Consider the following 12,521-nt stretch of genomic DNA (forward strand, 5'->3'; position numbering starts at 1 on the left):
TAAAAAGTAAAAAAATAATTGCGTATTATTCTACAACTTAATAATCAACTTACTTTTTCTACTCATCAATATGTATGTAGGTACGATCTATGTGTTTATGACGCAAGAAGGTAGGCAGGTAAGTAACTAAGTAAGTAATAGTAGTTTATGTGACTGCTACATAATAAAAGGCATTAAAATACACGAGTGTGGGTTTAAGAAACGAACGAAGTGAGTTTCTTAATAGGATCACACGAGTGTTTTAATGCCTAATTATGTACACAAACACTATTTTATCTTCACACATATTATAAACTTTCTATGATATATTCACTAGCCCACATTACAGCCAACGTTGGGGCATCTCTTGGCGAAACTCGCGGATATGTGGTGGCGTCACCGAAATATTTTTATCGCTCTTTTTACACGAATTCTTACACGAATGTAGTTACTTTAAAAACAACAAAACATATTCATTTTATGCTTAAAACTAATTAAAAGATAAACTGAACGTCAAATGGCGGTAAATGAAAACTTTATTCACGCATGTTCAAGTTCAAGTTCAAATATACTTTATTCATGTAGGCCTAGCAACAAGCACTTATGAATAGTAAGACAGTATTACATGTCAGGCATTCGTAGTTTTTTTTATTCAGAGACAAACTAGAGTCGGAGGCCTATTTCCTTATCATTTCATTAGATACAAAGTAATATGCGAGATATGTCAAAATTGTATGCAATGCCTGTGGCCACCTATGCTTATTCTTTAGCTTAATGACAGACGTCAAATGTCGAAAATGGCGTAGTACATTTATGTCAGTGGCCTCGTACAGCTAAACTCAGCAGCTAAACTGTGAAATGAACTGTTGCCCGCGGTATTTTCGGCCGATACATACTTCAAACTTTCAAGTGTTGTAGGTGTCCATGGGTGACGGTAATTGTTTATCATCAGGCGATCCGTCTGCTCGTTTGGAGTTTTTTAACCGTTCTTAATTTGTTAATTACCAGCTAATTTATCATTAGTATAATTTAGCAATAGATCATCATGATAAGAATGTTGAAATGACAGTGTGCCACGCCGCCATTGATAAGATACGCAGCAAGCGGTCGTCAGCGGTAACATCTATTTAGGCAAAATACGAACCTGTACAAACACGCCATTTCCCATCGATATGATGATGATTGGTAAGGAAGTCATAATATCGCACCAAATCCTGGAAAGCTTTGCTGCTTTGCTAGTTTGTCCTTGAGTGAGAGTTCAGCCAGTCTTATAACCCGTATGCTGCTGGCCTAATACGTTGTTGTCAACCGTGAACAGCATTTTAACCAACTTCAAAATTTCAGACGGAGGTTCTCAATTCAGTTTGTATGTTTATTGTCAATTACCTCGGAAGTTAGTCATTTCTCAACCGATTAGATTTTTAAATTGATAGTATATTATACTTACAGATTGGTCCCATTTTCATCATAATCTAGTTCAGTCTAAATATAGTTAATAGTGTCACAATCGAGGGAAGTCCTCAAATCTTATTGGCATACTACATATATATTATAGTGATTTTTGTAGTAGTTACCATCATCAAATCAAGCATTTATTGTATTGAAAACAATGACATTTTATGAACTGGAACCGCTGATGACGACCAGAACGGAACACCTCAATGCCACGTAGGTACCTTACGTTTGGCGATGACTACTTTGTTAAGTATTTAGTAAGATAGGTTTTTTGAAATGATTTTGTCAAGGTTGAGTTCTGATGATGGATTCCACGAAAATTTTAATTTAAGCATAGTTATAGCGTTTTTTTAGATATAAACCAAGCATTTGCATTTAAACAGTGCAATTTGGTGGCTCATGAAGCCCACAACGGAACTCCTACGCTATAAGTAAGTAGTAATTTACGTCAAGACGCTCATTGTAATTGTTATAAATTACTCTCGTAAATATTTTTTTCTATCAAAGATAGTATTTGCATATGTACAGGGAGCTGAAAATTACAAATTCATATTATGAATTTATTTTTATTTATTTAAGAAACCATCTGTCTTTTACAAAAATAATATAATATATAATATTTTTAGTTTTTGACTTAAAGTTTCATTAATATATTAACATTTTACAATGGCAAATAGCGAGTAATTTTATTAATTAATAAACTACACTAAGATCAACTGTAATTGTATGATTCCTTCATAATGTGGCCATGCAGTTATGCGACTGGGTGTACATAATATCATGTGTATGGTAATGGTAGTCACGTCGCCTTATGTCACTTCCTTAAAGCATCCGTTCATTAGAGGGCTGATAGTATGAGTTCAGGTAGGTACTTATAATGATACTAAAACTACGCATCAACGTTTATTTACATATTTACACGTTATAATATGCCCCTGTTTCAACACGCTGGTAATTGTCGCCGGACATTGCCGGTCCTTACTTATTACAGTTATTACTGACGCCGAAATGTACAGGACATTATCAGTGTCGGGTTCAATTGTAAACATTTTAAAACAGAAACGAGACTTAGGTATACCTATAGGGACCGTGCGCATTGGAGGGTCTGCCATCTTGTGGCTCGAATCGGAAACATCAACATGCACATTGACACTTCACGCCAAAGCAAGTGCTGCCATCTAACGTTTTCTTGTGCATAGAAGTTTTGCCATCTGCATTGGAATAAACTTCACAAACGTCTCCCGTGCTGCCCCCTACAGTTTATGCACGCTCCCTATGGCGTTATTCATAAACGTTTGTCAAATCTAACAAAACGTTGATAATCGACGGTCCCTATTCGTCATCATGACATTTCTGTTTGTTAGAAAGAAACAAAAACAGAGGTTTGTAAGAGATTGCTAAATTTTATGAATAAGGGGGTAAATCGCTCTTATTATTTGGCAGGCACTGAATCTGCCTGTGACCACGAAAGTAATGTCAGGATCGAAACGTCAAGCGAAATAATAAAACTAAGTTAAAACGCGTTTAATTCCCGTTTCGGTTTTAAAATTATATGTGACATTTGTGTTAGTTTAAATCAATATGTCAATAGTAAAGTTTGTGAGATAGGCGGCCATCACTTATGTCAAAAGCCCGTTAACAGTGAACGCGGGCAGGTGGGGCACCGTCCTCCGGAATTCGTCGACGTCGCAGCAGAAGCTGTAGCCCAGGTCGATGCGGTCGGGCTGCCAGCCGATCCAGCTAAAGGCGGCGTTGTTGCGGCAGCGGTCCGTGCAGAACGTCAGCGCACGCACCTCGGCTTCTGAGTACCAGGGATTGTTGATGCTCACGAACGCGGTGCCCAGGCGGCGAGATTCATCGTAGATCACCTATGAACATTTTCGTCTTAGATTTCTGTTTAACTCTTGACACGCACACTTACTTATTATACGGAATAAGTTTTTGCCAAAAATTTCATTTTTGGTACAAGCTTTTATCGATGACTGTACTTTTCTTTCCACAAGTAACTAATACTCATCGAGACAATTCTAAAAACCCCAAACACAATTAGTTTACATTGTTTTATTACAGAGTTTCTATGGCCACCTCCTGTCTCCATCATCAGATCATCACGATGGTACCATATTATTGCATTGTCACCCGACTTACATATGTAAGCAAATTTTCAGCTTCATCGGAAACCGGGAAGTGAGTCAAATTTAACTTGTAAGATTTGATTACAAACAGACAACGGTCAGGTGAAAGTAAATAAAAGCTTGTAAAAAATAACCACCCTATAACATCATCTTTAACTGATAGAGGGTACTGCGAAAATCGAAATTCGAACGTATACCAATCGCCATTTCTACGTCAGAATATGTAGGTACAATGTAGAAAACTTGGAAAAAAATTGAAAATTTTTTCGTGGTATCTTTATGTAAGAAGGCTATAATATGACTCAACGAAATTATAGTCGTTCATAGGTAGCTGCGTGATTCCTCGACAGTGTTGTAGTCGCTAGTTTGTAGGCCTGTCGGGTAGATGACACGACATGCAGCACGTTGTTAGCCCCGCACAGCTGCGTCGCGTCCACACACGCCCGAGTAAACGACGGTGTTATTCATTACCTTAGAAGTAGAGCGTCACGGGTAACTCCGGGTTGTTATTGGTGTCGCGATGCAGGTAGATGTCGTCACGTACAGATACGCTCAAGTTAATGGCGGTGTTGACTTTTACCTTGTAAAAGTACAGCGGTACGGGTAACTGAGGGTTGTTGTTGGCGTCGCGATGCAGGTAGATGTCCTGCAGCACGTTGTTGCCGTCGCGCAGCTGCGTCACACCCCACGTGCCAGTGTAAATAATTGTGTTGTAGCCAGCAACGCCGATGCGAGCACGAGCGTTCTTGTAACCAATGGAGTATTTTTGTAAATTATTTTGTAAAAAGTAAAATAGTATTAATGATTTCATTCTCTATTTCCTATTATATGTATAGTTTCAAATTACGAAAAGCAAGAATAGGTCATTTTATAGTGTTTGTAGCTATACTCTATCCCCGTATTCATAAACGTGTACTAAAGTTACGATGCCGCTAATCATCGTTTGTCCCTTTCCATCATACCAATACGTCGGAAAGGGACAAACGATGATTAGCGGCATCGTAACTTTAGTACACGTTTATAAATAAGGGGGTATATATACTATTTACTCTTTTAATAAAAACCTATAAGAATACGTGGCAAAATGTTGATAAGTATTATCCCACTGATTTGGGACATTGGTGCTCTTAAGATGCCCTTCGAACTGTAACTCAAACTTGCTATAAAATAAACTAAATGCAGCTTTGTTACATAATCACATGTGGTCATATATGTACGTAGGTGCGATGTAACTAACCTGTTCCAACCAGTTCCAATTGCCAGCATTAAACGGTTGCCACTGCGGGGCGGCATTGATGAACCAAAACGTGGCCCGCTGGCCAGTGGCGAACACGTAGTCGGACTTGGCCGCCAAGTGCCCGCGCGCCAGGAACTGCGTGGACGTGACGTACTTATCGGCCTGGGCTTGCCCGACCGCGTTAGCTATGGCGATCTTCTGCTGGACTTGAGTGTAGGCGGTGTTCACTGCCACACCGGGGAACCAGCTGCCAGCTGCAAGTATGAGTACAAATTCTCAAATTATACGTCACATCTGGGGCAAAGTCTCCGGCCACGTACAAGACGGTTTGTGCTGTTATCATTGGTCAATACCAATTCAATAATTCCACATAATTATATTATGAAATTACTTCGCACATACTGTATGCAGGGCTACAAGCGTCCTCACGATGTTCTTCATCACTGGAAAGCTAGTGGGGAATATCAAATTCAGATATCTGCTTCGAGCATCCGAAAAACTCACGAACGGAAAGTGTTGAGAATTTGAAAGTCAAGCTTGTATCAGTTTTACCCAGTTGTACTAGTGAGTATCGCGGTGCAGCATCAGCAAACTCAAAGGGGCCATACCTTAATAATATTCGATTTTATATTTCACTTTGATTATCAAATAGGTAATATTAGTTCTCACCTAGCCAACTTGGGCGGTCGACGCCAGTTTGGTGGACGGCGTTAGCAGGAGTCTGCTCGTAGACGACGTACAGAACCTCCAGGCGGTTTTGGTCGAAGCAAGACACGTACAGTGGATACAGCCACCCGTTAACAATGAAACCCACCCTGTAAATTACATGTTAACTAAATTCAAGTAAATTAAAGAACCGGACAAGTGCGAGTCGGACTCGCCCACGAGGGTTCCGTAGTTTTTAGTATTGGTTGTTATAACGACAACAGATATACATCCTACTAGCTCCTATAAATTTTTAAACATATAGATCAAACGACTCAGTAATGGGACCCATAATAGTAGTCATATTTAATTTAGTTTATTTTAATCGTATAAGAAAAATTGTATATTACTTTTATTGTTAAAAAAAAAACTTATAAAATGTTGCCTAATCCTATTTTCCTCTCCTAATAACAATTAATATTTTTTTCGTATTTGGTATTGTAGAATCTATATAAAAAATGAATGGAATGGGAGACCCTTTTATAGGCCTCTGAGCGGGAAGAGGTTAGTATTAGTCTTCAGCCTTTTACGTTATAAGGGAGTCAAAAATTATGAAAATTGAACTCTACGCTATAAAATTCCAAATCGTAGTGGGAAATATATTCTCTCTGCCTGACAAAGGCTTAAACATAAGTGATTTTTTACCTAAAATATTATTTTTGTACAAATACGAGAACCTCAGAAACTGACTCTGACTAGACGAGAATTTATGCATCGGGGCAAGTACGAACCGACACCGAGTAGGGAGTTTAGAACGCTCACTGGATAAGTAAGTTATTGTTGTAGCATCTGCTGTTAGTGCCGATGGAATCGTGGTAGGAGTGAGCACTGCAGGTGAATCCGCCGAACGCGCCGTTCCCATTCAGCCAGCCGCTGCCGGTCACCAGGTCGTCACTGGCACAAGTAGCAGTCTGGAAAACATGGTAAGATATAAGTCGTGTAATTCTGAGAAAGGACAATGAAACGATTAATGAATGAAATATACTACACACAGCACACACGTAGTAAAATTGTACTGATATAATTACGAATTTCAAATGTACAATGGCCCTATATAAGACAATCAGGTTTTTGGGAAATTAGAAACCAGTACCCCTAGTGTAAATTCAATCGACATCATAACGTGACGAACGCGTTTGCGTTAAGTCTCATTTTGTATAGGATTTTGAGTTTCCAAAACGTCCCGCTTGGCGCGCTCTTTCTAAATCACATACAAAATGAGACTAAACGCAAACGCGTACGTCACGTTTCGAAATCGAATTTATTTACACTAGGGGTACTGACCAGAAATTGTACAGCAAAAACACGACAAACACAGCTGCGGTTCGGCAACAGTTGTCTTAAAGCATGAAGATTCGTATGAATTAATTAATGAGCTTATTTGCGAAGTACAGGTGATACAATAGAGTAAAGGTCTTAAGCTATTATGTACGCTTGATCATATATTTGAATTTTAACAAATTATATATATTATATTTTATTAATTTTTTATGATAACTCATAAGATCCGAATTACATACGTAAAATGCTTAATTTTTTTAAGCTTCTAGTATACCAAAGGTACCTACAGCTGTTTGGAGCCCCGAGCTCGCGATGTTGGGGTGCTGGATAGTGCGGCCGGAGCCGGTGCAGGCGATGGTGACCTGCTCGCCCGAGTTCAGCCGGATCTGGCCGGAGTTGCCATCGGCGGCCAGATAGTTCCCTCCGCGTAAGTACACCGGCTGAGGTTGCCCGAGGTCTCCGTTCACTCTGAAGGTACACCCTTAAAACAAATATACTCAGTTTTACCAAAAATCGAATCGTTGTTTTTCATGGAAATATGCATAATAAAGAGGTCAAGGCAGTACCATTTCGAGCTCCGTTGTGGCTGGTAAAGTTCGCCCCCGACTTCAGCTGCTCGTTAGCGAGCCAAGCGTCCAGATAGTCATCCCAGTCGTCTTCGTTCAGGACGAAGACTAATTCCCCGGGATCGGGCAGCTCGGCGGGCAGGGCCGCGGCCGCCGCCACCAACGCTAGGATAACCACCGCTGAACGAATCATCGTGTCTGCGTGTGCGCAGCGGGCGCGGCTTTCACAGGTTTAAGTGGTTATGTCGACTACGTATCACGGTGTGCTGAATTTATTTGATCGAGATAAAATAAGCGCGATAGCCCTATCTTGCCTAAATAATTTGTCAAACACAAAATAAAACCGTATCATGGCCTGTAATCTGTAATCGTATTTATTTATTGCATTATTGTTGAACATAATAATCGCAAACCAAATATTATAATTCAAATACAATAAATATCAGATCTACATACCTACTCTCGAAGTAGAATTACCTACCGACTAACGAGATTAAATCAAATGTGAAGATTTATATTGAACTATCCGCGTTATTTGGGTCGTATACTTTGGACCAATTACAACTGGACCGTATATTATACGAAATTTAACAATGTTAATATGTATACATGAAATAAAATGCACGCATGTTTTTTTCCTTCAGAGCGATTATTTCCTAAAATATTCACTTTCTCAAAAGTACTTACATAGTTTCGGAAAACCTGTTTTTTTTAATTCTTTTTGAATGAGCTATCCAATGACCCATGCCAAATTGCAGCTTTCTAGCACTAACTATCACGAAGCAAAGACACGATAGACAGAGACAGATATGGCGAAACTATATAATTATAAGGGTTCCTACTTGACTACTAAGAGCGGATAAGAATGCTGTGTCCTTATGGCAGAACTGACGTTTGAGTGATGATTTTGAATGATAAATATAAAATAGCTCATCAAATAGCTTTTGGAACTTCTAGCTCCATAACCCCTTAATCGATCCTTCTCATTTAGAACTTAAAAAACATAATGGCCTCAACTACGCTTTTACCTACTTTAATTAAAAAAAGACCAAATTTACTAAAGTTATCGAGGAACAAACTATCAAAAATTAAAAAACCTCAAAATGCCGGGACGTGCCCCTAGCCAGCCGTGTGTTCCAAGTTGAATGTAAGAGTTTCGCCTCCGTTCGATTAATTACATAATTACATTAATGACACTCAATTACGTATTTGATTTCATGAGTATCAATATAGTTTGATGAAGCGCAGGACCCTCCTGGGCTCCAGGGACTAGCGGCAAGAGCGTGCGACTTGCAATCCGGAGGTCGCGGGTTCAAACCCTGGCATGTACCAATGAGTTCTTCGGAACTTACATATGTACGAAATATCATTTCATATTTACCAGTCCGAAATTCAAAGAAATTCAAAGGTGTATGTGAAGACCCCAATCCGCATTGGGCTAGCGTGGGGACTATAGCCTAAGCCCTCTCGCGCGTGAGAGGAGGCCTGTGCCCAGCAGTGGGACGTATATAGGCGGAATTATTATTATTTTTATAATTTTATTTACCGGTCTCTTATTTGCGGTGAAGGAAAACATCGTGAGGAAACCGGACTTAGTTTACCCTTTGTGTAAAAACTAGTGCATAAGCCAATTTTTGGGATAAGTTGTCAAGCGGACCCCAGGCTCCCATGAGCCGTGGCAAAATGCCGGAACAACGCGAGGAAGATGATGAGCATCAATATAGTTTGATGCTCTAAAAACATGACATTGATCTCAATTATGAAATCTTAATTAGGTTTTTTAATAGTTTCTATTTTTATATTTGAATAATATTTATTTATTTATTTATTTATTAAAAAGTAATTAAATGTCGGGCACAATAAAAATAAACTAACTTATCTATTAAATAAAACTAAATTAAAACTAAAAACTAATACCAAATAAAATTAAAATATGTCTAAAAAATTTGGCCCCTTTGGCATGGTGCCAAGGATGCTGGCAGCATTTCCCCGCTGTATATAGCGATGCTAATACGTTGTGCGAGAAAGCTGCCAGCTCTTCGGTCACCTGTGAAGTCGACTAGCCTTTTAGATAGTTCTTTAAAAAGTTGTAGAGCATTAGGACCCCACGGGCCAAGCGTCTCGACCCCAAATGGCATAAAAATGTATTCGGGGCCGAGACCCCTGTACTTTTGTATTATAAGCTTTTCGGCCCCTTTAGCCACGGCACCCGCACTGTTACTTGTTCCGGTGAGGTGGGAAGGGGCTATAATTATAATAAAAAATAGTTCAAATTTGATTTGAGTGTGACAACCGGTCTGGCCTAGTGGGTATTGACACTGCCTATGAAGGTGATAGTCCCGGGTTCAAATTTTTGTGTGTTGAAGTTGAGGAGTCGTTGATGACGGCACGACGAGACGCGGCGTGGCGCGTGGCTGGCGTTATATCGCTCATTGCTGGACATAATTGCACGAGAATCACAACACGAGCTTAAGTCAGTTGCCTCGTGTGACCTACATACCGAAACAGTGTCACCACCTCGGTACGAAGTTCACAAATGGTGTTATTTGCCACCTCCAACTTTGGCTGCACCTTTGCCAGACTCGTCTTCAGGGATGTAATGTCTTTCAGTAGCCTGGAGACGTCGACGAGATCGAAAGTAACCGGCGGTTACCGGTCCAGCCGGCTCGCAAGGAAGGCAAACATATCGTCGTCGTTTTATGGATATGTGTGGTTGTGTACTCCACAGACCATTCAGTGGTGTACTCTGATAAGAATACATTATTAACTTTTATTATGTTTTTATTTATGCAAATTATCACCGTAAAATTAATTGTATAAAATCAGTCAGTATTTCAAACTTAATTTGGTGAAATACGCCCCTAAATATATCATTTTACGCCCTTGTGACACAATATAGGTATTATTTTTTTAGTTGTTTGATTTTTGTACAACACGAAAGTGGCAAACAAGCATGCTGCGGCCAGCCTGAAACGTGAAGCTGGCTTACACATTCACTGCCAGCGACCTGCCAGGCGGGTTCTTTGTTCGTAGGCGCTTTTGGCTAGTGTTGGTTAAGACTCGAGTCCTTTGAGTCCTCTGCTTTAAGACTCAACTCAGTTATTCAGACTCTTATAATTAAGACGAAACTCGAGTTCTTTTCAACTTATTAGAGACCCGAATCTTTCGAGACTTGTGTCCTTTTCGGAGAACTTGTAACTTTATTACAAATAACTTCAAAATGCGTTGTCTTTATGTAAAATTCATGGATGTACATAACATAAATCATACAATAATGCCTATTTCGTTTAGGTAAAACCTATAAAATTGTTGACTTAGTCTTTATTCGGAGACTCGAGTCCTTTTGAGTTGCGCTTAAAAAAATACTTAATAAAGGACTCTACTCGGGACTTAAAAGACTCAGAAGTTTTTTAAGCTCTAATTCTCGTAACAACACGTCGAGTTCTTCAATTTAGACTACTTTTCGCTACATACGGATCATCAGCTACGCTCGTAGCGCATAACTCGCGCTAGCACAAGTACCTACGTAATTTTTATTTCATAAGAAAGGTGTTCGGAAAACAATATTTATCAAATAAAATAATCAATCGCGAACAATATTAAAGTATTGATTGATTAATTTGGCCGAAGTATGGATTAATGTCTGATTTGGCTTATCACCTAGATTTCAAATATTCCTATAAGCAAAGTATAATTAGGTACGCTACGTAAACAGAATGCACGTGCGGTCTGCACACGATCATTAATAATAACAGGATAAATACTTATTGTTATTCCTGCATTTCATTTGTAACATAAAAATATAAATAATATCATTTTTATTGATAGTGTCTTGGCTGCGGTTATAGCAAAGATAGAGTCTGTTCGGAAAGAGAAGAGTTGTTGAATGTATGGTGCCCAATACATTCCACAACTCTTCTCTTTCCGAACAGACTTTACTATCTTGCATTTGCACATTGGTATCCATCCATATTGAATTACATGCCCACGCATAATGATTCCCTAATTGGACTGCGTTCCGACACATGATACGTAATCATGTATACGTAACATTACTCTTTCATAATACAAGGGTCTGACTGTAACCAGCGTTGCGGTAAATTGACTGCAACTTTTTGCTGAGTCAAGCCCTTTTTTACTTTACATTAATAAAAAAATAATAGGGTAATTCATAATAGAGTACTTAAATTGCCAGCTAGTCAAATCAGTTTCTTTTTTCGAACTGTCATTATTAAACGATTAGACGCTATTGAATTTATATGAAAACAGAACATGTGACGTCACGGTCAAGTCACCTACTTTTAAAAAAAAAACCTATTTATTGACAATAACAATATACATAATGGATATATACCTACTTTTTTAGTTTTATCCCATTAGTTAAATAGAAATTGCGTAAATAAATAACTTCTGTCTACATTTTTTTAATAAGTCCCCTCGTGATTTGTTTCGTGCATGGTGCGATATAATTTATTGTAGGCAAATACAGGCAACATCCTTATTTTATGTTCATTGTGGTTTTTTTAAGATCATTTGTTCTAAGTATAATATACAAACCCGTAAAGTCAGCATCAGATAATAGTAGTACAGTCAGCATCAATAGTAGCGGATGAAACAACGCGCCAAAAGTATCTGACATCCCAGATAACTTTCCAAATATAGATAAATCTCTAAAATTTACATTCAAAAGTATATCTTTTACAGTCCTGATTGCTCTAGATATAAAATAAAACAATCACTATTTGTTAAGTTATTACAGAATGGTAGAACTTTTGAGACCTAGGTGAGATCACGTTAAAAGTATATGTCGATCGTTAAAACTATCAGTGATTTGGGGCAATTCCACAGATGCCAAGCGAGTCTTAATGCATCTGCGTGATGTTAGTGATATTGAGAGGGAGCGAAGGGCGTTGTCGGTTAGGAGTAATATGCTGGCTCGAAGATTCGCTAGATGCTCCGTGGAAGTAAAAATAACACTGTACAAAGCATATAGCCAGTCTTTTACTCTTGCGGTCTTTGGTTTAGCCTACAACGCCCTTCGCATTCAATACAACAACGCTTTCAGAATGCTGTTGAGACTTCCAAAATGGTGCAGTGTACACCGAAAAAAATATTTTTCTACAATACTACCAGAACGTATAGTAGTTAAAAATATAGTTATAC

The 12,521-nt window shown here is 38.8% G+C and overlaps 1 protein-coding gene across 1 annotated transcript; it reads right to left on the minus strand.

Moving 5' to 3' along the window:
- Positions 1-2,324: 2,324 nt before the first annotated feature.
- On the minus strand, positions 2,325-7,770 carry LOC133516793 (uncharacterized). The gene is made up of 7 exons (XM_061849749.1): positions 7,359-7,770; positions 7,080-7,273; positions 6,274-6,422; positions 5,476-5,621; positions 4,807-5,060; positions 4,150-4,314; positions 2,325-3,302 (listed from the first exon to the last, which is right to left on the minus strand). The coding sequence occupies exons 1-7, from the start codon at positions 7,549-7,551 to the stop codon at positions 3,054-3,056; spliced, it is 1,350 nt and encodes a 449-aa protein (XP_061705733.1). The 5' UTR covers positions 7,552-7,770; the 3' UTR covers positions 2,325-3,053.
- Between the last annotated feature and the right edge of the window lie 4,751 nt (positions 7,771-12,521).

The sequence above is a fragment of the Cydia pomonella genome, chromosome 4 (assembly GCF_033807575.1).
Source record: "Cydia pomonella isolate Wapato2018A chromosome 4, ilCydPomo1, whole genome shotgun sequence".
NCBI classification, from domain to species: Eukaryota; Metazoa; Arthropoda; class Insecta; order Lepidoptera; family Tortricidae; genus Cydia; species Cydia pomonella.

Coding starts and splice junctions, on each gene's coding strand:
- LOC133516793 (XM_061849749.1), bottom strand. CDS start 7,551: ATGATTCGTTCAGCGGTGGTTATCCTAGCGTTGGTGGCGGCGGCCGCG. Junction 5,061..5,475: donor CGACCGCCCAAGTTGGCTAG/GTGAGAACTAAT, acceptor TCATACTTGCAG/CTGGCAGCTGGTTCCCCGGT. Junction 3,303..4,149: donor TACCGCTGTACTTTTACAAG/GTAAAAGTCAAC, acceptor AAATGTTCATAG/GTGATCTACGATGAATCTCG.